Source organism: Apaloderma vittatum, unplaced genomic scaffold (genome assembly GCF_000703405.1).
Source record: "Apaloderma vittatum isolate BGI_N311 unplaced genomic scaffold, ASM70340v1 scaffold10183, whole genome shotgun sequence".
Taxonomy (NCBI): Eukaryota; Metazoa; Chordata; class Aves; order Trogoniformes; family Trogonidae; genus Apaloderma; species Apaloderma vittatum.
Genome location: NW_009707499.1, coordinates 28,983 through 56,030, shown reverse-complemented (window position 1 = coordinate 56,030; position 27,048 = coordinate 28,983). Strand labels below are relative to the sequence as shown.

The 27,048-nt window shown below is 41.3% G+C and overlaps 1 protein-coding gene across 1 annotated transcript in view; it reads left to right on the top strand.

Moving 5' to 3' along the window:
• Window positions 1-24,802, top strand: part of NEB (nebulin) — a gene marked incomplete at its 5' end in the record, with an annotated part of 58,836 nt that extends 34,034 nt beyond the window's left edge. Inside the window, 30 exons of the mRNA XM_009866223.1 lie at window positions 1,442-1,552; window positions 1,709-1,813; window positions 2,610-2,714; window positions 4,028-4,132; window positions 4,863-4,973; window positions 5,411-5,521; window positions 7,750-7,863; window positions 8,000-8,104; window positions 8,550-8,654; window positions 9,159-9,263; window positions 10,028-10,120; window positions 12,001-12,093; window positions 13,028-13,120; window positions 13,601-13,693; window positions 14,817-14,909; window positions 15,287-15,379; window positions 16,565-16,657; window positions 17,431-17,523; window positions 17,968-18,060; window positions 18,678-18,770; window positions 19,380-19,472; window positions 20,224-20,316; window positions 20,615-20,707; window positions 21,002-21,094; window positions 21,639-21,746; window positions 22,183-22,366; window positions 22,835-22,927; window positions 23,544-23,693; window positions 23,989-24,098; window positions 24,629-24,802. Coding sequence (XP_009864525.1) covers window positions 1,442-1,552; window positions 1,709-1,813; window positions 2,610-2,714; window positions 4,028-4,132; window positions 4,863-4,973; window positions 5,411-5,521; window positions 7,750-7,863; window positions 8,000-8,104; window positions 8,550-8,654; window positions 9,159-9,263; window positions 10,028-10,120; window positions 12,001-12,093; window positions 13,028-13,120; window positions 13,601-13,693; window positions 14,817-14,909; window positions 15,287-15,379; window positions 16,565-16,657; window positions 17,431-17,523; window positions 17,968-18,060; window positions 18,678-18,770; window positions 19,380-19,472; window positions 20,224-20,316; window positions 20,615-20,707; window positions 21,002-21,094; window positions 21,639-21,746; window positions 22,183-22,366; window positions 22,835-22,927; window positions 23,544-23,693; window positions 23,989-24,098; window positions 24,629-24,802 — 3,198 coding nt within the window. The remainder of the gene's footprint in view (window positions 1-1,441; window positions 1,553-1,708; window positions 1,814-2,609; window positions 2,715-4,027; window positions 4,133-4,862; window positions 4,974-5,410; window positions 5,522-7,749; window positions 7,864-7,999; window positions 8,105-8,549; window positions 8,655-9,158; window positions 9,264-10,027; window positions 10,121-12,000; window positions 12,094-13,027; window positions 13,121-13,600; window positions 13,694-14,816; window positions 14,910-15,286; window positions 15,380-16,564; window positions 16,658-17,430; window positions 17,524-17,967; window positions 18,061-18,677; window positions 18,771-19,379; window positions 19,473-20,223; window positions 20,317-20,614; window positions 20,708-21,001; window positions 21,095-21,638; window positions 21,747-22,182; window positions 22,367-22,834; window positions 22,928-23,543; window positions 23,694-23,988; window positions 24,099-24,628) is intronic.
• Window positions 24,803-27,048: the final 2,246 nt, after the last annotated feature.

The window sequence follows — 27,048 nt, the reverse complement described above, 5'->3', positions numbered from 1 at the left end:
AAACCCCTCTAATATGTGTCAGCTGTTCCTCAACTTAATTATTGCTTCTTCACTATTTTATTTCTTTAATTTCATTTTACACATGAATATTGCTTGGGAGATAAGGTTTCCTTCTGAAGAACCATTAATACTCTTTCCTTTCCAGCCTCAGTCTTGTATTTTCTGCATGCTTTTTATAAGTGTAATCTTGGTCCTGAACAAGATCAAATTCTTTCAGAAAGACTGATGACAGCTCTTCAGTTCTTGCTTTTTAGACCAGGGAAGGGGGTAATTAGCTTATTTTGTACAAAGTATCTCCAAGGAAATGTGGATTGGTAAACAGGAAGAAGTGTTGCCTCACTTGTTTCCAGCCCAGGCAGACTATTCCTACAGAGAAGACATGAAAAATCCTCAGTTTTTCTACTGATGTTTGCTCTAACGGTGCTGAGCACCTATACTAACTGTAGGATCTGTTTAGATGAGCCAGAACTTTAATACTCTGAAGGTTTATTGCACTCTTCTGTAACTCTTACGAAACAATTTTACGCATCTCTGGTAGCAAAACCTAACCGACCCAAAATATTCCAAACAGAACTGTCCCTTCTGTAGCTTTACAAGAAATAGTGAGGAACTGGCCTTTAGCTGCAGCTGCAGTAGTGGCATGGGACAGGTCGTGATGGATGGGGAGGACTTGCCCACATTTAAGTCATTAGCAATTAGCAAAACCCTCATTCCTAAAACATTCCTGTGCCCCCAGCCTGCACCTGCTGGATTATTACGGCTCACAGTGTGATGGCTCACCTTGCTGGTGCTAGTGGGGTTTGGAAGTGTTACTAAGACCTTTGCACAGTCTAATTCCTAGTAATTAATTGCATCACTACTCTCTTTGTGATAACGGGCATCCTTCTTCATCTCCTATTTATACAGAACACAGTATGTGCAGGTAAAAGTATTTGATATATCGCCACCTTCAGTGCATGTGTGTCTTGAGGCAGTTTTTAAAGCTCATGTTTCCACAAGAAGAACTTAAAAAAAAATTTCTTATAAATACTCTTTATACTAAATACTCTTTATGCTTGTGTTGGTTTGTCTCTCTGTGAAATAGGGCATCCTTCATCTATGCACAGTTACCATCAAGTGAAAAATTCTACATCTCTGAGGGTCAGAATTTAGCTGGATTTTGTCAACAAAATTCTCTTGACTACATCTCTTATTTTTACAGTGAGATATGTAACCTGTGCGCTGAATGAAAAACTGAGAGAGGTTATTTTTGTATTTCTACATCAGGTCATCTTTAAAATAGCCTTTATTTGAATGGATGTCTTCAGGTTACTACATCTTTGCTCTTCTGCTTACTGCCAGCATTGGAGCAGAGTCTCCTTGCCTTCTGCAGCCAGACAGGTGAGTAGTCGAGAACAGTTCTCATATCTGTGTTTTGTGTTTGTTCTTTTTTTTAATTTAGGTGAAATACAAGGAGAATTTTTCCAAAGAGAAGGGTAAAAAGCCAAAATATGATTTAAAGGAGGCTAAAATCTACAAGACAATGAAGGATGCTCACAACATGGCTAGTGAGGTATTTTGACTTTTGCTTTTCGAATTTCTTTAAGGGAAACTTTTAATTTCCCTGACTTTTTTTTTCATTTCCTCTGTATTTCATTAACACATTTTGCATCACAGGCTTTATTAGCAGCCGCTTTTTCTGACGTCGTTTGTCCTTCCTTCCCTACAGGTGAAATACAAGGCAGATTTAAAGAAACTCCATAAGCCTGTCACAGACATGTCTGAATCGCTGATCATGAACCACGTCCTGAGCACAAGCCAGCTCGCCAGTAGCGTAAGCTCCTTAACTAATCCCACATCCATATAATTTTTCCGTTACTATGGATTCCATTCTGAATTGATTTCTGCTAACTCTCTTAGTGTAACAATTACACCTGCTGTAATTGTTCACAGGACATCACCTGGTAGTGATCTCTTCCTCTGCTTTCTAATGATTATTTCCTACTTAACAAGCAACTTCACTGCGTTTGTCCTCTGGGAAGGGAAATCTTTATTAGCTCCTGAACTTCTAATATTTTAAATCCTCTAATGATTTTTGGTGGATTGATTATTACTTTTTAACTGATTTTATTACACTAACAAATACCACTTTCTTCTTCTTTCCTTTTTTTTAAACTTTTTTTTCTACTGCTTACTATATTTATTTTTTAAATTTTTTTTTGCTGTTTTCTTCATTTCATATATATGTTTAACGTCCTTCTCTTGTAAATGTACAGAATTATGCCTAACTTAATAATTTTACTGAGAAAAGACAAAAATCGTTCTTGCCTGGTAAAGCCCTTTCATGTATCCGCTGTGTTTTCTTTTTTCTTTTTCCTTTTTTAATCTTGGTTTTGAAATAATCTTTGTTGCAATCAAAATGGTCCAAAAAAGACAACAGTTCACCCACATCTCTAGAAGTGATACCTGATCCTGGGCATTAAGCTTCTTGGTTTTGTTTTGCTTTTTTCTGTTTCTAATTTCTCTTTGATGTTCCATTGAAGTGTTGCTTTGATTTGGACCTAAGAAGTAAAACTGTGGAGGGATTTTTTTTTTTTTTGTTGAGATGATTTTTGACACCTTCCCTTCAGTACCAGTACAAGAAGCAGTATGAGAAGAGTAAGGGTCACTACCATGTGGTGCCAGATAATCTTGAACAGGTTCATCTAAGGGAGGCATCAGAACTACAGAGCCACGTAAGTTGGTCACGTGTTTCTCATTAACCCTGAGATTAACCCAGTGATGGAGACGTTCCATTCTCCATCGCTGAAGTCACCCCAGCAAACTCTCCAGTATGTCACAACTTCTGTGCCTGTTTGCTTCACAAACGTTTTGCACCTGAGTGAACAAGTCTGAGAAATATTTGCACATTTGCAAGGCTAAAGCACATGTTAAAATGCCCGTATTATTTCTTCGCTCCAGAGAAGATGTCAAAGTTACTGATGTCTGTTATATATGGATCTTTTTACATAGTAAGACATTTATCAGGCTGGTGTCCTCTATGGAAAAAAAGGACTTGGTAAACACAGAAACTGGAGGTTGAGAGAAGTAGGGTTGCTGCTGACAGTATATGTGCAGCTACTTTATCCAGTCTAGCTTCAAACGATACGCAGGAGAGCTGTGCCATTCTTTCTCTGCACCCAAACTGGCTTTAGCCAAGCCAGTACCTACTCCTGCTCTTAAATGTGTCTGGCAGTTTTTTCCCTCTGGAAAGCAGCAAATGGTGAATCATTCCACAGAAACAAATGCTCTGAGTTGCTCTCTAATCCTCTCTGTTCCAGGTTCTGTTCAAGGTATTTATTGACTGTAAAGCAAGAGAGAAATTGCTGCTGGAACACAAGGGGCCGTAGTTGTTGTTCTACTGCATGGCACAGCAGAGCGAAAGGGTTGCATAGCAAAGAACTACCAGAAAACAGTTGTTGATCAGTTTGTAGTTAAAGATTAAGTCACTGCTTGTTGCTCCAGTTCGAGATCAGGATCTGTCTCAGCCAAAGACCCAGGATTACTTGAAAATTGATGCCTTAAAGGCTGGATAATATTATTCGAAGCAGAAATATCTTCATCCTTGGACATTTTACTTCCTGGATGCTCACACACGGAATTACTGAGCAAGTTCCTGAACCGCATCTTCTTAACCCCTGCTTCTAACCCTCCAGCCATCCCGTAAGGTGCCACAGGTGGAACTCAGGCTCCTGACCAGCCTGACTGCCTGCAAGGTGAAGCTGTACAGCTCCCTGTCCTCCTCCTTGTGATCAGTAAATTCCTGAAATCTGAGCTGGCGCTGCTAATTCTGTGCCACAGGAGATGAATTTTAGGTCACACGCATTTTGCTGCAAGCCTGACCTTTGATTTTACATTTTATGGTCAATAATATGGATTTTTTTAGGAAAGTCAACAATGTTAGACATTCATTTATTACCACAGATTTGTTGACCAAAGTAGGCACACATTAGTCAACAAATTGGTTCTTTGATTATTTAGGAGAGTAAATGTTTTTTTCTTTTCTCAGGTGAAATACAAGGAAAAGTATGAGAAGGAAAAAGGAAAACCTATGTTGGACTTCGAAACTCCAACGTACCTTACTGCAAAGGAATCTCAGCTCATGCAGAGTGAGGTACAGTGAAAAACTTCAAGATTTATTTTTTATAGTTCAACTTTCACAACGTTCGAGGCAGATCTACTTGCATCTTGTGTATGCTGATAGACTGAAAATTTAGCTATATCACATTTCTTTATATTAGCTACAAAATAATGCATTTAAAATTCCCTAAGCTTTCACGATGAAGTGCAAATTGTCTGTAACTTTTCGTGCAAAGCTGTCAGGAAACTAAGCTTAAGGAAGTCTTTCAGTCTTTAGAAGAAATGTAATATGAAGTACCCCAGTTATTCTTGTCACCTCAGAACTCTATTTTTAAGAAACTCATTTATTTCTTTTTGCCTCTGCCCGTCATTCTATTTCCTCAAGTGGTTCTTTTCTATTTGTCTGAAGTATAATCTTCTCCTGTCACAGGTGAAGGCTGAAAAACAGTTGTATGAGTCCTTTTGTCGTTAAGTGTGAGTGATTCCGTTGAATGCATTCTCTGCATATATAAATAAGCAGAAAAAGATTTTTAAAAAGACAGGGTCAGGTCATATTTCCCTTGAAATTACCGAGCTGTTTCACGGGCTTTAGTAGGAACAGGATTTACTGCTTTAGGTGCCCACGGTGCTGTCTGTGGCAGACTGTCATTGTCACCCTAATATCAAACCTCAGCTCCGTCCTCCCAGCAGTTTTTCACATTGTTAGAAAAAATGTAATAAATATTTCCTATTTTGCTCTTTTTTTTTCTTCTTACTCTCATTAGAAAGAATATAAGAAGGACTTTGAAGAGTCCATGAAGGGCAGAAACCTTACTGGCTTGGAGATGACACCGTCCTTACTACATGTCAAATATGCAACCAAAATAGCCAGCGAGGTAGCAGCCATTCTCAGCTTATTTCTTCTGTAAAGTTCAGTAGTTCCACTAAGGGTGCTCAGTAGCATTTCTTTTTCATCACTTTCCTGATCATTCACATGAAGCTTATTTACATCTGTTTTGCGCTGTGGCCTAATCTGTCATGGGACATTTATTTCATTGTTCATTAACTGTGTTCATAATTACTGTGTCTCTTTCTGACATTCATCAGCCTGAGTGTTGCACAGCAGGGTGCATATAATCATAAACAATAATCATTTATGTACTCTTGCATTAGTTCTTATACAATCCTATAAAATATTCTTTGTTGGTTTAAAAAATTCTTTTTGCTTTTGGAGGCTTTGGATTTATTTTTTTTTTAAATTTTGCAATGAAGTTGCAGAGTGTAGCACCCTCTTTGGTCTGCCTTTGCAGTTTTTGTTCTCTTTCTTTTGCAGAAAGAGTATAAGAAGGATCTGGAGGAAGGTGTCAAAGGTAAAGGATTAACAGCTTTAGAGGAGACTCCAGACATGTTAAGAGCAAAGAATGCAACTCAAATCCTAAACGAGGTATGTCAAGCTGTGTTTGGAAAATACCCAAATGGATGTAACAGCCTCCAACTTATAGATACTTACGGCTGTAAAACACTAGTATGAACTTTGTGATTACTTAGAAACTCTTGAGTAGGGAGAAAAAAAAAAATATGTGTGCGGAGCTGTTGTGGATGGGTGTTCCAAGTCGCTGAAAGAATCAGTGTCAAAGGTATTAGCAAAAGTTGTTTGAATACATATGTCATACAGTGCGACTTAAAGTAGAGTAGCAAGGTTCACTCTTTTACTTTACTACATGGAGAAAGCATAAAAGCCAATTTGTTGGCAAATAAGTGATTATGGATCCTGCACAACTCTGAGTGAGCAGCAATTTAAGATTTTGAGCACTGTTACAGTAAATCCCAAGATTAGGTTATATGACTTGTAACAATACTTAATCATCAGCCAATTATTGGAGTGTTTTATTGAAATTTGCTATAGTCAATGAAACAACTAGGTTAAAGATTCGAGAACGGCAAGATTCACATGAGATATATGGTAGTTTCCTAAACCAAATTGTCCACACACACAGAGAGATGCAGTGATTAAATGAGATACACAAAAGCACACATACACATAAACATAAAGGTTACATCACAGATACATACACGTACACAGGTTAACCTATGATTAAGATGTTCTGATTTTTGCAGATTATGATAAATTTTTGGTACCCAGTGATCTTTAAAGTTTTACAAAATCCAAGTACAGCAAATTACTCTCGTCTCCCTTCGGCTTATATTATAGAGCAGATGGTCTTCCCTATCATCAGCCTTTCCCAGCGGATGGGCAGATTCTGCCCCGAGAGTCGTCCCGGCCAGGGGGAGACACTGAGGCACAGCCCGCTGCAATCCCAGAGCTCTCCGAGGGGCCTCACTTGGCATCGGTACTTGCAGGGTTGCAAGATTCTTGACTTTGCTCAGTACTTTGTTTCATTGTGCCACGATTCTTGTCAGGTGATCTTGGCACTCTTCAAAGCGGGCTGTGATGTAGGCAGGAGGATTTTCAGTAGGTTGCCCAGGCCACTGGGTGTTGCAGGCGTGGTTGGGGTGTGCCAGAGGTCTCAGCCTTGCCAGCCAGGCTTCTGGGGGCAGGAGCAGTCACAAGGAGGAGGAACGAAGGAGCAGGGCTGAGGAAACACGAAGCAGAGTGAGAGCTCAGACAGGGACTACGATGAGGGAACAAGAGTGGCATACTTCCGAGCCAGGAGATGTGCTGTGCAGCAAAGAGAATTTTTTGAATGATTTATGCTTGGTGAGTGAGTCGGAAACACCCACTGTGCTCAGGACCAGCTCCCCCCAGCCAGGACTGATGGCCGAGGTGGTCTTCCCCACCTTGATGGAGTGGGGTGGCAAGCACACAGGCAGGATGCACACCTAACCGCTGCTTTATTTACGTGGTGGACTGGTATGATAAATATTTCATAGTGATTGTCGTCACGGGGTAAGTTTCACTCATGTTTTAACATCATCAGGCTTGAAAGATGAAAAAGGAACATTTTAGTATTACTTAATGGTTTTGCTTCTTAACAAAATGCTCTTAAGCATCCTTCCTGACGACAGCATTTGCTACTTAGTGCAGAGTTTTTGAGCTATTCAAAGAGTCTTATTTTGTCACCAGAACACTACAGCCGTGTTCAGCAGAGTTAGCATAGAGAAACATGAATGATACCAACATACACGAAAGAAATCTTTTAGACCTTAGTGGAAGATCTCTTTGGGAAGAGTGGCTGGTGCAGCACTGAGGTGGTTTTTGGGAGGCTGTTCATTCCAAAGAGCCCAAAATGTCCCAGAGAATGCTGACACCTTGCATTTTTTGGACATGCTCAGCGTGAAAAGTCAGTGACTGCCCTTCACTACCATGTGCATTTCGTACACTGCTCGCTCTCTGCTGCTTCTCTTCCATTTGTTACTGTTTTGCACCCATCACCGATCACCTAAAGGAACTTACGCTTTGAGATGACTGGTGTGAGAAGGAAGAGTGACCTTTATTCAGGTGCCCTGTGCTCCATTTACTGCTGGAGTGGGCCAGTTTGTTCTCAAGATTTAATTCACGAAGTGCATGCTTTAATGACATTATATGTGCATTAATTGTGAGTTTGTATCAGTAGTATTCCTGTTTTTTGGCATGATCGTGAAACTACCTGAAGTTGCTAAAGGTATTGCGTTTGCACTCATGAAGTATCTCTTTACTGTCTTCATTTGCAGAAAGAGTACAAAAAAGCTTTGGAATTGGAAATCAAAGGAAAAGGGCTGACAGAACTGGCTTTGGAGACACCAGATTTTGTGAGAGCAAAGAACGCCACCGACATTGCCAGCCAGGTCTGTGGGAATGTCTCTCATATCACAGCTGATGTTGTCTTTAAAGGAAAATTTATAACACTTTCTTTCTTATTAAACCAAGTGAAAATTGTTGTCAAGGTGATGAAGGCACCTAAATATGAGCTTTCCCCAACAGATCAAATACAAACAGTTGGCAGAAATGGAGAAAGCCAACTACACCAGTGTTGTCGATACTCCAGAGATTATTCATGCCCAGCAGGTCAAGAACCTTTCGAGCCAGGTATCTTGAGTGAAGCAATTTAATCATTGCTCATAGGGGACACTTGAGTGAATACTAATTTGGAGGACCAAAATAACTACCTGTCACTGCGTTCAGGAGATACATCAGAAAAATTTCTCTAGAGCTGTGATGTGGTTTCTCTTACTCTGAAATTCCTTTCAATATTAAAGTGAATTTATTTCAATAATGTATCAGATGAAAAAATAATTTCTATTGCTTTTGCAATGCCAAATCTAATTTTTGTTCGGAGTAGATTTAGCTTAATTTTCCTACTCCTTAATAACCTAATGTTTAAAATAAATCTTACACAGAGGCATAATCTGAATTTCTAACAGATGCAGAAGTATTAACACTTCTGTAAAGATGGGCATTATGCAACAAGTAATGCCAGATTGTTTATTACTGCTGTTGGTATTAATGGGAACTATTTTGCATTTTCTATCAGAAAAAGTATAAGGAGGATGCAGAAAGGACCATGCCGTACTACGTGCCTGTAGCAGACACGCCAGAAATGCAGAGGGTTCGTGAGAACCAGAAGAACTTTAGCACAGTACGTATATAAATACTGAACGCTCTTACTGTCAAATGATAAAAACTGGTGAGCGTTTTTTGATGTAATGAGGTCCCGACGCCACACTTTAATCCCAACTAGGATTTTCATTTCTGCTGAGGTGTTTTGTCAATTCCTTTGCAAGATATAACAGAAAATTGTATTTACAGAAGCTGCCTGTCGTCAGCGGGGCTACCTGCAAGGCTGTGTGGTGGGTAACAGAACTCCACAATCTGACTTGAAATCTTTAACTTTTACTGTTGACACTTAATTGTTTTAGAGACAATCTGGCACCTTTCAAGGTTTTTTGATTAATCTAGATGAGGTTCTCCTATTGCTATTTTAAATAAGAAGACTTGTAACCTGTCATTAATGGTGGTATTAAAATGATATCCTTATAAAGGTGCTCTTGAAAATATTTTTCTTTCTAATTTTCAAAGAAAACTCTGAATGATTTTTTATGGCATAAAGTCAACGTTTGACATTTGAACTTCTTTTCCACAGCTTCAGTATCAGTGGGACCTACAGAACAGTAAAGGAAAAGTGACAGTTGTACAAGATACGCCAGAAATGCTGCGTGTGAAAGAAAACCAGAAGAATTTCAGCTCGGTAAAGTTATTTTTCCTGGTTTAAGTTCGCATTCCAAAGAAGAGAGTTTGGTAAAATCATGATTTTTGGCTCTTATCTTACAGATAATTATATTCTTGATCAGCTTAAATGCCCATAAGAACTTCTCCAAACTAAACTGATTTTATTCTAAGTAGATTTAGCTAGTTTTCTGCCACGCCTTTGTATCTGCTGTGTTTTATGGAGTGCCCTGCTTGCACTCGCACAGAGACATAGCTGTGATGTGGTTAAACAACCGATCCTGTACTTAAATTGTTATTGCTAGTACCCACCTTTCTTTTGTCCTGTTACCATGTGAGCAGTGTATTCTTGTCATGTTCCAGCTGTCTTCTTTCAGTGAAAAGTGAACTGTCTGCCTGAGTTGTTTCACATTTTGTGTACCTAAAGTCTGCTCTATTGTTTTGCCGCCAGCAACTAAGTGGAAGAGATTTTTTGTAAAACATAAAAAAATGAACTAGAAAAAATACTAATATTGAATCCTAAAATTAGTCTACAAATGTTCTGATAGTCTACTTAAAATGGTTTACTCCAGATGTAAGCGATTGGCCCTTTTTTCGCATGGCTGGCACTCTTTAGGACAGGCTTTAGACAGGCAATAAGGCAGCGACTGGAGACAATCCTCCAAGCTGGCTTTCAGCCTGCGCTGCTGTGTACAAATCACTGTTGTGAGCCTGTATTCACTCTCTCAAAGAAGTAATGTTGTGTTTTGTATGCTTAACCTTGTTGTCTTCATTCTAAATATTAAGATTTTATATAAAGAAGATATTGGAACTGGAACTACTATTGAAAAGACACCAGAGATGCAGAGAGTTAAACGTAACCAGGATGCAATCAGCTCGGTACAAAATAATTGATTTTTAATACTCTACCCGTGCTAATTTAACTTGAAATAATATATTTTTTTTTAGTTTTTTTCTCCCTCATTTCTTTTAAATGTTGCTAACAGCGGTTTGGCAGTAATCCATCCAGCTAAGGGTTACTTTCTGAAAGTTTTTTCCCATTCTTGTTACTTAAACAGTAATCTTTCTAATGATTAACATTCCATTTGCTACTTACAGTCCATTTCTAAAACCTGACAGCTCTTGCTCTCATTTTATTCTCATCCCAGACACAGTTTATTTAGCTCAGAATTGAAGAACCATTTAGCTTGGAAGGGACCTCTTGAGATCATCTACTCCAACCCCATAGCTCAAGTAGAAACAGCTGGTGCAGGTTGCCCAGGACCACATTCAGTGGAGTTTTGGGTATCTTGATGTATGGAGACTCCACAACCTCTCTGGGCAACCTGCTCCAGTGTCTGACAGCCCTCAGAGCAAAAAAATATTGTCCCGTGTTCAGACTGAGTTTTCTGGTTTTTAATTTGTGCCCATTCCCCTTTGTCCTGTCACTGAGCACCGCGGAGAAGAGCGACTCCCTCTTCTTCATTTCTTCTCGCTGGATATTTCTCGGCACTGCTAAGTCCCCCCTGACCCTCCTCTCTTGGAGGAGCCGCAGCCCGCCAAGCCTTTCCTTGCATCAAAGCTGCTTCTGTCTCTCGGCCACCTCTGTGGGGCTGCACTGCTCCAGGGTGTACGTTTCTTGTACTGCTGAGCCCAGAGCTGGAGGCAGAACTCCAGCTGTGGCCTCACCACTGCTGAGCAGAGGAAGGGCCACCTCCAGCCACCTGCTGGCCTTTGCCGTGGGGGTGCGTTGCTGCCTCGTGTTCACCTGCTTCTCCACCAAGCCCTCCTTAGCTGCAGGACTTCTGCACGTACGTTGGACGTTTGCAGGACTCACGTTTTCACGCTGTAAATATTTTCATGCTTTTCCTGAACGCTGACGTCATTTCAGCATGAGCGTTGCTAACCTTGCAGCCATTCGTTTCACGTTAAATCTGTTCTTGCCAAGCGCTGCTCTCTCTTTTCACTACGCTAAAGCAGAAATGTGCACGGCGCTTTCGTTGTTAAAGTGTTGTACGATGACTCCCGCCTCTGAATATGATAGATGTTTCTACAAAGCCAAAATTCTTCTTTTGTGGGTAAAAAAGAGCAGGTGGGATCAGGTTCAGAGACATTCATGCCTCTTTTTAGAACCTCTTTTTAGAAAACCCCGTTAGTGAGGTGCCATTCACAGCGACTTCTCGGCACCAGCTCCTAATGGGTTGTTTGTCGAGGTGGTGCAGATACTTTCGCAGCAGCTCTCTACTCATGCTGAACTCAATGGGACCTTGGAAATTTTCAGTCTCCTTGAGGTCAGGATAATTCTCTTTATGTGTCCACAGATGAAAGTAGGTGACTATTTCAATGTGATTAGGCTAAAATTGTCAGAAATTATTTTACATTTTTAATAGCAATTTTTGTTTTTAAATCAGTGTAAGCAACCTCAAAATGGTTCAGTTGTTAAAATTCAAGGGGTTGTTCTTGCTGAAATTAAGCTCTTGGGAGATGTTAGGTACCCAAATTTTAAGCTTTGATTGAAAATTTGTCTCAAGCAAGACCCTGCTTTTTTAACCTAAGCTGAGTTATTGGTAAGAGCGTTTTGTAGGAAGTGGGGCAGGGTTATCTCTCAGATAACTAACAAAGTTCCTTCGTAATTTCCTTCTATCAGAATACATTTAGTACATTTAGAACGGAATGAGTGTGTAAAGCCAAGAACTTGTCGTTCCTCATTGGTGCCACAGTTACACACACGTGCCTCAGCTTTATCTCCTCACTGTTCTCTAACGTCTGTGCCTTCGTAGATTAAGTACAAGGAGAGCATTGGAAAAGGAACTCCGATTCCCGATCTCCCAGAAGTGAAGCGTGTAAAGGAGACACAGAAGCACATCAGTTCGGTAATTCCGCTATTTTCTCTTTCCCCGGGTACTCCTGACACCCATGTTATCAATATCTTAACATTTTCCATTCTCCCTTTTGAGCTATTTATGATCCTACCGTGTTTCACAGCTCACTTCTGCACAATTGTGTTGGGTTTCAAATGATTCTTTTATTTTATTTTACCTTTTACATGACTTGTTTTCCCTTGCTGCAATTGCTTTGTTTTTGTACTTTTTCACCGTTTCAGTGGTAGCAAACAGTGACATTTCTTTTTTATTTAGCTTGTTTTCTTTGCTCATTGCAAGAAGAACCATGAATGCATTCATAATATATTTCTACCTGGTTAGGTTTCCAACCAACCCAGGCATCTTCTATTCAACTCCTTTCATGAAAAATGCATTTTTTAAAATCAAATAATTACAGGTTAAGTTAAACCTAGTAACACAAGAGCTAGAACCCTGTTGTTTTTCTTATGCGAGACCTAAACCAAAGTAAAATAGAGATGTTCCAAACAAACAGTCACAGAGATCAAAATAAGCTAAGTGTTTTTGTATTAATTATGTCTATAAAAGGTTCAGCTGTTACCACCATTTGAAAAATCCTCCAGAAATGCTGACTGCCTGAAAAATAACAATATTACATTTCCTAAACCATGATGAAAAGCAAAACATTTTCATGCCAGGTCACCAGAATATTTAAATCTGTGTCCTACCACAATCAAGTTATTCCCTGGCTCCCATGTGCCCAAGCACCTCAACGTTAGACATTAAGTACTTTGCTGAGCTGGTGACCGTGCTTCTAAAGACGGACACTGAGTAAAATAAATCGTGCACATATTTACATATAAACCCAGCTTATATTTCCCTGCAGAAAGGGGAATTGTCTTACCCAGACGTACCGTAGTTGTTGTGGAAGGATCTTCTCACCTTGCTGGGCGCTTGTGTTCTGCAGGTGTTGTACAAGGAGGACCTGGGGACAGGCACACCAACCCCTGTCACTCCAGAAATAGAGAGAGTCAAACGCAATCAAGAACACATTAGCTCGGTATTTAAAAAAAAAATAAAAAACAACCCCCCCCAAGACCCCACAACCAACTTATTTTTGTGTAATACCCTAACATATGATTGTGTTTTCTCCCGTGGTTTAGTGTCTCACCCTGCTCCTGTCTTTTCCCCGGCAACACTTTTAACTCCTTTATATTCCACCTGTTTGTGCTTTAACTTTTTTTGGTGATTTACAACTTCACATGCGTTTCCCAAACTGGAAGTCACCCGTGAAATTAAGGTGGTGTTTCTCTCCAAGCTTGTTTTATCTTAACCCTTTATCTTCCAGTACCTGTAGTTGTGTATTTACAGAATAATCAACCAGCAGCCTCTTCCTTAATATTTGCCTCTAGAACAAGTGTGAAATTAATTAAAAAGTGATCCTAATGCTAAATATAACTCACAAATTCATCAGATTTCATGGTTTTGCCTGTGTTGAGTGCTTTTTCTTTTTTTGTGGAAAATTTCTTGTACCTCACAGGTGTTATACAAGGAAGGCCTAGGGACCGGCACCCCAACACCGGTTACTCCAGAGATGGAGAGAGTCAAACGTAATCAAGAGAACGTTAGCTCGGTATTGCCAAATGAAACAAAAGCTACCATTTCAAATGCAAATCAAATCCCTTTTAACTCCTCCGTATTTAATTTCACTTCCTTGTTGAACTTCGAAGAACCTTTTCTTACTCAAGTCACTAAAACCCTGTTAGTACCCTTAAGTATTTTAATTTTTCACTCAAACTTCATTGTCATTAAATTGCTCCAGCTGTGAATTTTAACCTCATTTACTTAAAGCCCTTGAGCAGCACCTTATTTTTCATCCCCCATGAAATAGTCTGTGTGATGCCCCTCTCCCCCTTGATAACGAAGATCCTTCCGTCAGTCTTTGGACTCACCGTACCGGTTGCGCTGCCGATGGAAAATGAACTCTTAACGCTTCCCGAAGCAAAGCGACCTAACACCAGCTAGCGAGTGCTGCCTCCCCTCCTGGCTGTGCTCTCTCGGGTGCTTTCTTCTTCCTTTGTAACAAAACCTGGGAGGCATCCCCGTAGCGCTGCAATAAGAAAAAAAAAAAGACTAAAATTGCACATAGAAATAGAACTGACTAGTAACAAACTGCTGTCCAGATTGTTTCTACTCGGTTCCAGTCAAATGACGGTTATTGTTCCCCAATTCTGTTTTAATTAGAGCATCTCACTGCTAATTTTGACTCACTGTGGCCCCGTTCAGACAGCACAGATATGAAATTGCCCCCTGACTTGAGATAAGGAGGAGAGCTCAGAGGAGCCGCTGTTGCTAAACCCTTTGCTGCACTGAACTGTCTGTGGGCTCAGGCCGGCTCTCCCCTGGGGCTGAAGCCCGCTTACAAATCCTGGAGGCCAGGCTGCTCAGGCCAGGGCTTCGGAGGAAGGAAACTCTTCTGCAAAAGCGTTTTCGGGCTCGGTTCTTGCCAGCGTTATTGGTGTGCACCCAGGTGAGATGAGCAAACCCCTAGATTCCTTCGCTGGTGATTTTGATTGACTTTTTTTTTTTTTTTGCTAGCCTTTCAACAAGGCTGCCAAAACTCTGTTTTTCATACTTCGAAGTTGCACTGTATAAATTCCTTGTCTTCTCTCTCTCCTCCCCGTCCTCCTCTTTCCTTTCCTTGTTTTTTTGTGTTGGTTTTTTTTTTTTTTTACTCCTTCCCTGTTGCCACACAGGTGTTGTACAAAGAGGGCCTGGGGACTGGAACCCCAGTACCTGTCACTCCTGAGATGGAGAGGGTCAAACGCAATCAAGAAAACTTTAGCTCGGTATTATTTTTGTAGTTTAAGAAAAAAGGTTCCCTGTAACTATTTAACACCTGCAAAGTTTCCACTCTATCTAATTAACTTATAACCCTAGAAACATCCCCTTTTTGCTGTTGTTTTAGTCATTGTTAGCTATATTTTATGTACTTTTTAAAAATACTTTTCTATAGTCATAACGATGCTTCATGTCCTTTAATTTTTAAAGCTTTTTTTATCAGTGAAATTTAAGATATTCTGCATTTTTTAAAAACACTTTTTTTAAAATTTGCTTAATTCCATTCCCCTAATGCTTTATTATTCTATTGCAAACAGTCTGCCTAATGCAGTATTCTTATTTTTTTTTGTTCCTAATTATTTTAAACTCCCATGTTACCATGTAGGTGTTATACAAAGAGGATCTGGGGACAGGAACCCCGACCCCTGTCACTCCTGAGATTGAAAGAGTCAAACGCAACCAAGAAAACTTTAGCTCGGTATTTTATTTTTTTTTTGGTTTGACAAGCAGCAAGTTCCCTTTTAATCTATTTAAAATAATTTTAACACCAAGCAAATTGCTCTTCTATTTCCCTGTAATGAATTTACACAAGAGAATCTCCTGTTCCCCTTGTTTTGACACTTTTTTTCCTCCGCAGTTGTTACTGATTTTATTTTGATTGAATCATCTCACTAATGACAGTTCCTGGATTGTGTTCCCACCTTTCTTTTGACTCTGAACAGGGTTTTTCCTTCTTTAATATCTGCTTTTCCTTTTGTTAATCACTTCCCTACTTGGTTGTTGGCTTTCTTCATGGTGTCACCGCACATAAAAACTAAACTACGTATTGCCTTGGTACAAACGTGTGGAAATGAGCTCGGTGTCAGCGCTCGGGTGCTCTGGCGAGCTTTATGGAGCTGGTAAATGAAACGGAGTTGATCTCTTTGTTCTTGCTGCTTTGTATCTGGTGCCGTCTGCCTTTTAGGAAGTCTTCGATATTGCACGGAGACAATACTGGTTTCCATCAGCCCTCCAGCTGGTGGAAACTGCTCTAGATATGTCGGTAGCACGAGCTGGCACGGTTAAAAAAAATTGGCGGAGGTGAAGTGTTTCTCAGAATTAGGAAAGCGTCACATCAGGTAGGAAGGCACCAGTAACCAGCACTTCTCAGGTACCTTTTTCCACACCTGTGCCTTTGTGTCTGTGTCCTTCCCACGGTAAGCATCTCGATTCTTTGCTGGGAAGCTCAGGACAGTAAGGAGAGGGTCCCTCGGGTGATTCTTCATTGAGGGGGGTGTGTGCAGAAGAACTCGTAGGAAGGCACGTTAGGACCTGCACCTCCAGCTGCTCAAGGGTGATCAGGAAAAAGTTATAATTTCTATCAGTCTTTATATCAGTCTTTAACCTTGGAAATCCTCACCAGGTTTAAATGCCCACTTAAACAAGTCGGAAAGGTTTGCAGCAGTGTGGAAGTCACGCCGCTGTATGAAGAGTTGAATTGTCTTCAGAGTTTTAAACTAGTTTTTTAAAATTTTTTTAGGGAGTTTTTAATCCCTGTGTTTGTTAGGGGATCTCAGCAAAACATCGGTCGTGTTCTGCACATTCTCTCAGCAAACAGCATTACTGTGGGTTTTTCGTTCCTTTTTGGTTTATATTTTTTTAATATAGCCATGTTACCCCACAGGTGTTATACAAAGAGGATCTGGGGACAGGAACCCCGACCCCTGTCACTCCTGAGATCGAAAGAGTTAAACGCAATCAAGAACACATTAGCTCGGTACTTTATTATTTGAAAAGCAGAAAATTCCCTTTTAATCTATATTAAAATACTTGTAACACACAAAAAATATTCTAATTCCTCTATAATCAACTTATAGAAAAATAATATCCTGGTCCCTTTGAGATTTATTTTCTCCATAATTACTTACGTCATTCTTGTTCCTCTTTTTTATTCCACCTTCTTAATAATAACTTGTAACTCTGCCTTTCTTTTGAGTCTGCTTACCTTTCAAATCCTTTTGTCTTTTAAAAAACACCCTGGTTGCCTTTTCTTAGCCACAAGGATAGTTACTTTTGTTGGGTGTGGTGGGTTTGTTTTTCCTGACGTTACACACTTTCCCTGCGAGAACTAAACCCTTCGACGCCTGATCCCGATCTGTGGAATAACCGTGCTCTAACGCCCACCCATGCAACACGCTGTGAGCTCCACGGAATGGATAAATGAAGCAGAATCGATTTCCTGGATCCTTTTGTGTGGTGTTTGATACTTTTCTGCCCTTAGGAAGTCTTTAATGGTCTGTGCTTGCACGGGAGGTTTTTCTCTATAGCAAACAGAGCAGAGATTTGAGTTTTCCACCAAAAGGCATTGCCAAGTGTTTGTGATTAGCTCTAGAGGTTTGAGGAGGTTTTACTTTCTTTCTTTTATTCCAAGCTTTGGCTCAGAGCACCTTTGACAAACATTCAGTCTGTTTTCTCAGCGAGCCACGTGTTACTGTTGTTTGCTTGTTCCTTTTTTTCCTTTTATGTTAACGCAGCCGTGTTACCCTACAGGTGTTGTACAAAGAGGAGCTGGGGACAGGAACCCCAATACCTGTCACTCCTGAGGTTGAGAGAGTCAAACGCAATCAAGAACACATTAGCTCGGTATTTTGTGGAGAAAAAAGAAGTACTCCCTTTAACTCCACTTAAACGGCACTTTTTAACCTTTATTAAAAACGAACAATTCCACTCCTTTACTTCCACGTAATCGACTTATACAAACATCCTTTCTTCTTCACTGTACTGTACTTTCCAGTGTTCCTGACCTAACGCTTCTTCCCATATGTAATTCTTTACATTATCCTGAACATTTTTAACCATTTTGCACCCTGTTCCAACTTCTTTTTTCTTTTGTTTGTGCTTTCTCTTTTTCTTCTGGTTTTTTTTTTGTGTTTTTTTTTAATCAAATCCTATTGGTGTTCTGGTTTAACCCTGTTAGCTCAGGCTGAGCTCTGGCAGACTCAAATATTTGACTTGTGTCACATGTTCCTGAGTTGTGATGATGGTTTTTTAATTTTTTTTTTTTGGATGCTTCTCGTTACCACACAGGTGTTGTACAAAGAGAGCGTGGGGACTGGAACCCCCACCCCTGTCACTCCAGAGATGGAAAGGGTCAAACGCAATCAAGAAATCTGTAGCTCGGTACTTTGCTAAGAAAAAAAAAAAAAAAAATCCCTCTAACTCTATTTAAAAGAACATTTTAACAGTTTTAATAATTGGACGTTGTAACATTTGTTCCAAAAAACAATGCTGACCCTGGCTCTGAGCAGTTTCCGTAAGGGATTGCTTCTTACTCGTGTCTTACTGCGGTTTATGGTGGTGACTTTAACTTGTTTACAGTTTTTATTGGGTTTAAGAGTGTTTTTAACAACCTCTTCTAATCCTTAAAACACTTAACAAACTCCACTGATTTTTCTCTCCAATGCTGACATTCTTTTCTAAAGCAAAAATATTATTTATGTGTCCATAACATCCTCAGCAACCCCCCCATGGTATTTTTGTGCTCTGATTTCTGTAGTACTCATGCTAATAATAAATTACGAATAATCCTGTAGCTCAAAAGCTGGGATGCCAAACAACTCCAGTGAAATATTGCCGAGTACCTTCTTTAAAAATACTTACAGAAAATACTTACAGAAAATCTAGGCCCTGAGAAAACAAATGCAAGTTAAAAAAACCCCGCCTTTGGCTTGGAGTTTGTCTGCAGAGAGCTCTCCATTCATTGTCGCTTCCTCTGGCTCCTTTCTTCTGTCCCATAGGTGTTGTACAAAGAGAACATAGGGAAAGCGACCCCAACCCCTGTCACTCCCGAGATGGAACGAGTCAAGCGCAACCAAGAGATCATTAGCTCGGTATTTCCAACAGGAAACCAATTCCTAAAGCTGGGGATGACGTGTTTAACGTAACCGTAGGAATTTATCAACCTCTGCTTTCTAACTCCCTAAACCAGAGCTGCCAAGGAGCACAAACCTCCTGCCCACCTTCCGCGCTTACGGGCTAATCAGGTTTTCTATTTAACGCTGAAGCAGGGGTTTACTAGAACAAGCCTTGATTTTTCTTTTTTTTTTTTTACAAGTGTTGGGGTTTTTTGGATGGATATCGTTTCTCTGCAATTTTTTTTAACCCGTTCTCACCCCCAGCGCGCTTTCCTGCAGAGTTCGTGCCGTACAGGGTCCACTTCTGCATCCGAGCAGATGCAGAAGCTCCTGTTGCTTCTTTTGGGCAGAGCGTTGTGCCCCAAACCTAACCTTTCCTAAATGTCTTGATTCCAAAGCTGTATCGTGTGTTTTGGGTTTGGATTGTGGGTTTGGTCTTTTTTTTCTTTTTTCTTTTTTTTCTGTTTTTCCTTTCTTTTTTTTTTCTTTTTCTCTTTTTTTCCTTTTCTTTTTCTTTCTCTTTTTTCTTTTTTTTTTTTTTGTGATGGTGGTGCCTTTTTAATGACATTTGGATACTCCCTGTAGGTTTTGTACAAAGAAAATGTGGGGAAAGTGACCCCCACCCCTGTCACTCCAGAGATGGAGAGAGTCAAGCGCAATCAAGAAATCATTAGCTCGGTACATTCAACAGAGATGTATTTCTTTTTTTTCCTTTGTGCTTATATCTCACTAAAGTAACCCTCTAACTACCTACTCAAAGTTGATTTTAATTTAAAAAACAGATAGATTTGTTTCTGCAAATTAATCATCTTCTTCTAAAATAAAATTACCTTAGTGTTAACGGTCTGATCCAGAAATTCAGGCTTTTTCTCCAGCTCCCTTTGTGTCCCTGTGGCTCTATCCAGACAATGGGAGGAGCTTAGTGTCCTTCGGAGAAGCAATTCAGGTTTCTCTCTCTCTGCTTAGTGTTCCAGCTTCTACTGGTGTTGCAGGGCCCTTTGACTCTAGTGAAAAAACCAACAAGAAACTCGACCACCCTCAACCACCACCTCTGCGACCCGTGGGAGGTGGTGTCGCTGTGACAGGTGACTGAGGGTGCTTTAAAGGTCACAAATTGCTTGAAATAGAAATAAAAGGTTTCTGGAGCAGCTCTCTAGAGCCAGAGGCAGTTTCCCCGAGCTCTGGAGCCTCCCTCAGGGCTGCAGCTGGATAGAGCCCTTCTTCCCTAACCCCCGAATAACAAGCTTTTCTTTTCCAGTTTATTTCTCTTACCCTTCCTCACAGCTTTTGTGCGCTGCTGCGTGCCGTGATCAGTCATAACTTCTTTGAGATTTGATAACGAAGCAATGATATGTGTCCAAAGGGTTGGGGTGCTTCATTTTATTTTACTTTTTTTTAAGATAGCGGGTACATCTTCTGTATCCCACAGGTGTTGTACAAAGAAAACTTGGGGCGAGCAACGCCCACCCCTGTCACTCCAGAGATGGAGAGAGTCAAACGCAATCAAGAACACATTAGCTCGGTATTGTCTGGAAGAAGTAAAGAGGATGTGCTAGAGCAATTTTTATTTAAAAAAAAAAAAAAGTTAAACCTGCCTGGTTTTTATTTAACCCTCTAATTTCCCCTCAAACTTAGAAAGTCACCTCTAAAAATTCTACCACTCGAAAGATTAGGTTTTTTGTCAATTAACTTTTTACTACTATTTTTCCTCTGACCTTTTTTATTTTTTCTTCCTAATGGGTGGTGTTTCCTCTAAACCTAGTAACACTACACTTTTTAATCCATGCCTTTGTGACTTGGAATTACTTTGTGATCTGTAGGTTGTGTACAAAGAAGGCTTAGGGAAGGCAACGCCCACCCCCGTCACTCCAGAGATGGAGAGAGTCAAACGCAACCAAGAACAGATTAGCTCGGTACTGAAAGAAGACAGACAAGCAGCTTCTATTAAAAATAACCAGTTTTATAATATAATAATGTAGAATTGAGCCTGGTATTCTCAGTTTTCCTTATTTTTGCCTATTTTTCCCTTTGATTTTTTTTTTTTGGCTTTAGCAAATAACTTCTTAGATGCTTTATTTCCCAAAAATCTTTTCTACCCTTGCAGTGATGAGTATGCTTAAACAATAACCTCGTTTACAGAATGAACTAGGAATTATGCCCGTCTGATTTGTTCACATCCTTTCTTTTTTTAAAAAAAAAACCACTAGGTTTTGTACAAGGAACATCTGGCGAAGGGAACCCCAACACCCCTGACTCCAGAGATGGAGAGAGCCAAACGCAATCAGGAGAACATCAGCTCGGTACGTTCTAGTCAGCCAAGAAATGAAAATACGATCAAAATAACATTTCAATCTGTGAAATCCTTACTCAAAGCCACAGTGCGGTTGGTAACATAACTACCTGGCTTGGAAGCATGTGGCGACAGTTCAAAAATCAAATGAAAAAAGACATATTTTTTACTTTCTGCTGCATTTTCCTAAAAAGATAAATGCAGGTCCAGTTATGGTGTTTCTTTCCCTTGATACTGTCACAGAAGTCAATGAGGTACATGTCAAATATGTGAAAATATTACCTGGCACTAGTACCGCCTTAGCTCTGCCTCTTGTTCCGAAGTTAAAAAATGATATCTCAGTTAAAAATATCTCAGTTAAGAAAAAGAATATTGGGACTTACTTAAGGCCAGAGCTGTCCACGTCTTGTATTATTGCGACATAAGAATTTTGCTTTTCCTTCTGTTATTCACCAGCACAGCTCCTGCTGGTTTTTTTTCTTTCCCCCTCCCTTTTCTCGGGACGCAGAAGTTGGTCTGTGCCCTGTACTCACTTGCCTTCTCTCACCTGGCAGGTTCTTTATTCAGACAGCTTCCGAAAACAAGTCCAAGGCAAAGCCGCGTACGTGCTGGATACACCCGAAATGCGGCGTGTGCGAGAGACCCAGAAGCACATCTCTACGGTAAGAGCATTTCTAGATGTAGTCATACCTTGGAACGTGTGAAAACACAACGTTGTTCCTGTTCCTTGGCAGCTCAAGGACAATGTGCTCAGCCCCGGTTTGGTTTCCTCGATTCTTAAATGCTGAAGGCAAGAGCGTTGGCAGGGAGGTCGTGGTTGGGTTTAGGCATTCTCGGTGACTGATGATGAGGGACTAGAACATCTCTCTCATGAGGAAAGGCTGAGGGACGTGGGGCAACCTGCTCCACGGGGGCGGATCTCCAGAGGTCCCTTCCAAGGCCAACCATTCTGAGATTCGGTGATTGTTCCTTGGCTCGGCGAGAGCAGAAGTTTAGGGCAGCTGTGTGTGTCTCTACTAGACCTTCACCTGAGGTGCACGCAGAAATAAATTTACCCATCCAAGCTACAGCAAACAGACGTTTTGTTTTAAATTGCAGGTGAAATACCACGAAGATTTTGAGAAAAGCAAAGGCAGCTTCACGCCCGTAGTTACTGACCCCATCACAGAACGTGTGAAGAAGAACATGCAGGACTTCAGCGACATCAGCTACCGGGGCATTCAGCGGCGAGTGGTGGAGATGGAGCGGAAGCGCGTGGACCAGGATCAAGAGAATCTCACAGGTAAGGGGAGAGCCCCGATCTTACAACAGCTTGAGCACTTCCGTCACACACAACACAATGTGCGTGGGATGAGTTGTTGTATTTAAGCTCAGCCATATCGACTCCAATTTGTCATTACTTGGAGATGATGTTTTTGTCAAAGTCCATTTTGAAAATATTCGCTTACAGCCGCTGTAAACGATCTGTGGTCTGCTTGTCCCAGCCTGCCCAACTTTATAATGTAATCCTAGATTTATATTTCTTACTTATATTTTTAACTTCACCTCTGTGGACGCTAGGGAAATACCTTAGCTCTCTGATTAAATTTAGGGAAAAAACCCACACCAAAACCTAGTCTGTGTTACAGAGTTTTTTGCTTGGCCTTTCCTGGTACACTTGTACTCCCCTTCAAGCCAGATGTGTGGCTGCTCAAGGTCTTAAACAGTTTGGGCAACAGCTTCTCCTCAGCAAAGGCTCTTTCTCTTACAGGCCTGCGCGTGTGGCGCACGAATCCTGGCTCAGTCTTCGACTACGACCCCGCAGAAGACAATATTCAGTCCCGGAGCTTACACATGATCTCTGGTTTGTTCCTCTTTGTGCAAAATAGGGTTTATGCTCGTCCAAATCCATAAACATAACTAGATGTTTAACAGCCATTTCTCAAAAACAATGTTTTAATCTTGCTATTAAATACAAGTGATCTGACAGCAGCACAGGGATGATTGGTTAATGATTGCACTCAGTGATCTGGAAGGTCTTTTCCAATCAAGCTATTCTGTGGTTAGTTCGATGATCCACAGTTAGTGGGGTAACTAAAAATGCTGTTGTTCTGTTAATTTATTTTTTTTTAATTTAAATTCTCTTCCTGCTAATTGTTTGAGAAGAGATGGATTGTGAATGATAGAACAGTCATGGCTCAGACCTGTGTCAGCTGAGGAAAGGAAGCAGAGGATACTCGGAATCAAAGTTTTGGAAGCAGCGAGCACTAAAGAGGTTGAAGAAAGCAAAAAAAGAAGTGACTACTAAAGATAACAGGGACATATATGTATGTGTGTGTATGTATGTATATATACACACGCACCCACACAGTGACCCGTGTATGTATATACACATACAGATGTACACACACAGGTATTTTTGCGTGCAGTTCCTTACAAGCCCAAGCCCTGACTCGGCTCCTGCTGCTTTCTCGTTGCAGTGCAAGCGCAGCGCCGCAGTCGGGAGCACTCCCGCTCCGCCAGCGCCCTGAGCATCAGCGGCGGCGACGAGAAATCCGAACCGTCGGATGGCGTGGATCAACACTTGTCCTACTACAGCAGCGGGGGCTTCTTTACCACAACTGCAACAGGTAGGAGGAGAACAAGCACGCTGTTTTACTCTTCTGTGAGGACAAACGGTATCCAGAGCATCTGTTGCGACAGTACTGGATATGGACTCGTGTTCAGCAATTTCTTTCAGAAGGAAAAAAGCACAGCACACCCACAAAGCTTTGAATTCTGAACATACCCGACAGTTGTATTTCAAGTGGATAAAGGGCAGATTTGACCCACCTGCTGACCTGTCCCAGTATCAAGACCAACTCCAACCCTATTCCCAATTCAGTAATAAACACCACCAAAAACAACTGTATTTTCCTTTTGCAGTGGGCTACAAACATGCCAAAACCATCGAGTTGCCACAACAACGGTCGTCTTCAGTCGCCACCCAGCAAACAACGGTGTCGTCGGTTCCCTCTCACCCCTCTACCGCTGGGGTAAGTAACCTCGAGCCCTTGTGTTAAGACCCAATCTCCAGCGTGTGAAGGTGTAGCAGACTCAGTGAAGTGGGACAGAGCCTCACTCCTTCTTAAAAACTTTAAACTAGCGCTTCCTCCTCCTGAGATTGCGCCTTAGAATCAATAGATGACGGGGGGGTATGGTGTCACCGACCCAGAGGTGCTGGGAGGCAATACCCTGACATTTTGGCTGGAGATACCACACCTGCAGCACACTGAAAACATTGTGTTCAGCTTCAGGGTCACTAAAACACAGGCTCTAACCTGAGGCACCACGGTAGTGAGTTATTGAGAAGAAACACTTTGTGATCTGAAATCAGATTTAAAAAGATCAGACAGGTACTGCCAGCAGTTGCACGTCTAGAGTAGGGAAATGAGTCAAAACATCATTTGCCCTGAGCCTGCTCTTACATTTTGATTCTCACCACGAGCTCTGGCTGCCAGCAGGGCTATAAATGTCTCTGTTTATTTATTTTTTTTACCCACTCCTGCTTTCTTAAAACTAACAGAAGACCTACCGAGCCATGTACGACTACATGGCAGCTGATGCTGACGAGGTCTCCTTCAAAGACGGTGACACCATCGTGAACGTGCAGGCGATCGACGAAGGCTGGATGTACGGGACGGTGCAGAGGACCGGCAAGACGGGGATGCTGCCCGCCAACTACGTCGAAGCCGTCTGACCCCAGAGCGCATCGCCCCGTGGAGCGCACCCACCAGCACGGCTCCCAGCGTGAGTCATGGAAAAGGGTTTGGAAAAAGGGTTACAAAATGCCTTGTTGCCTGCTGGGGTGGTAGTACCTTACGGACCGTGACGTGAGATGATAATAATAATTGAAAAAAAAAAACAAAACCTGCAGAAAAAAGTACTCCTAAAATATCAAAATATTTTTGAAAACTCTATAAACACACTGCTAGGTGTTGTGCAGGACAACAGGATTTCTTCCATTTCGCCACCACAACAATTAACTATCCTAGAACTGCAAGCTCATTCACCATCTCTGAAATCTTATATATTTACTTAAAAAAAACAATCAAAAAGAAAACCCAAACCCAAAGAGCATTGAGCATTACCACAAGAGTATTTTTCTGGGCTATTTTAAAATGTTTGTACTCACTTCTTTTCCATGTAAGCCACATTTAAGCTTAGTATCTCAAAAAACATTTAGCTGGGTGGGGAGAATAAATAAATAAATAAACAAACAAACCCAAACGAAAATTCCTCTCCTTCTGCTTGCTGAGCTCTTCTGCACGTGTTTTTCATGCAACTGTTGTGGGGTCAAAAGCTGTTATAACTTGTAAATTAGTGACTCAATAAAGCTGATGTTTCTGCAGTACGGCTGATGTAATTACTCGTGCTCATGCTCAGGAATCGATTTCCCAAGAGCATCAGGCACCAGCCAGGCTCCAGGCCAGCAGGAAGTAAGAAAAGGCTTCGTGCTGTGGCCAAGATAATGTTGCGCCTTCTACTTGTTTGTCATCTTTAACTCGGAGACCTTTGTTCAAAGGGACTGCACACACAGAGCCCGCGCTGGGCTACGTGACCAGCTTGCGAGGGGAATGTCCCCCCTCAAAGCAGGGTTTGGGGTTACCAGCAGCAGAGGGGGTTTGCTGGGTACACAAAAAGACATTTAACACCCGTCCTGGCTGCACGAGGGATGTTCCGCACCAGGGCAGGTCCTGCACCGCCTGCAGGAGCTGAACAAGCCTGAGGACGCAGATATGAAACCAAAATAACATTTTTAAGAAAGCGAGAAAAACCTTGAGCCAACTCCTTCCCAGCACTGCCCAGAGTGTAGCTCCAAAACATCTCTTTGTCCCGTTCATTTGCTTCATGAGATGCATAAACGGGGCAAAGAATATTTAGTTTCGCTGACAGGACACTGCCCCGACGACCTGCTCCTCCTGCCTTCAGGTGGCAGCAATGACCTGCCCGTCTCTCCCAACGCTGCAGGCCCAAACCCCTGCTGAGGGAGAGCCGAACACAGCAAAGCACCGATGACATGACCAAGTTTGGGAACTTATTTGCTGTTTTATTTGCCCACGTGTAAGTTCTAAAACAACCTGCACCACTTCCTTTCAATAAATGTCCATTCTGAGAGCTACAGTACAATATATACAAATCAGATTTCCATAGTAAAACCTGAGAACTCTCTCCAAAGGTCTCTGAGAAGCAGCAATGCATTCCATGCAATTAAAACTCCAACGTCCATAAATTATCAACCAACATTTGCCATGATAAGTCTGTACATAATATACAAAGAGCTCTCGCCAAACCCATTCCCTGCCCCGGGGAGGTCATCTTCTCCACGCGAGCGCAACTGCTGCAAACAAAGAAAAAAGCCTGAGAAGTTTTGCCAAGTCTTTACCCCAGTGAGGGTACATTTCACCAGCAGCTTCGTAGTGTGATTCTTACAAAAAACAATGTCAGCCGGTTGTCAAACTCCAGGTTCCTGGACTGTAGCTGCTGTAATTAATTAATGAAGCATGGGTTACCACAATATAAAACGGAGCGAAAGAGAGAGAGAGTGAGAGAGAGTGAGAGCTGCTGTCAGTGTCAGCAACAGAAAAGGAAGCAACCAACCAGGGCAGCGGATGAGCAGAGCTGCGAGATCGATCTCTTGCCAAATAATAAGAGTTTGCGGCAGAAAGAACACTTCGGATTTGAAAAAAAATAATTTAAACTATGCCGTTGGTTTGGTTTCACAGTCTTTGCTATTGCACAACTTTATCAAAGTTTTCTTTCGCTACCTGAAAGAACTATGCATAGCAACGCAAGGCAGGGGAACGAGCAATCCCACCAATTAGAATGAACAAACATGAAAAAAGAAACCAAAACGCGATACATTTTGCTCACATAGCTGTTAAAAAAAATCCGTAGTACAAAATGCACCATCCAGAGAATAATTCATCAGTAAGAAAAGCATCT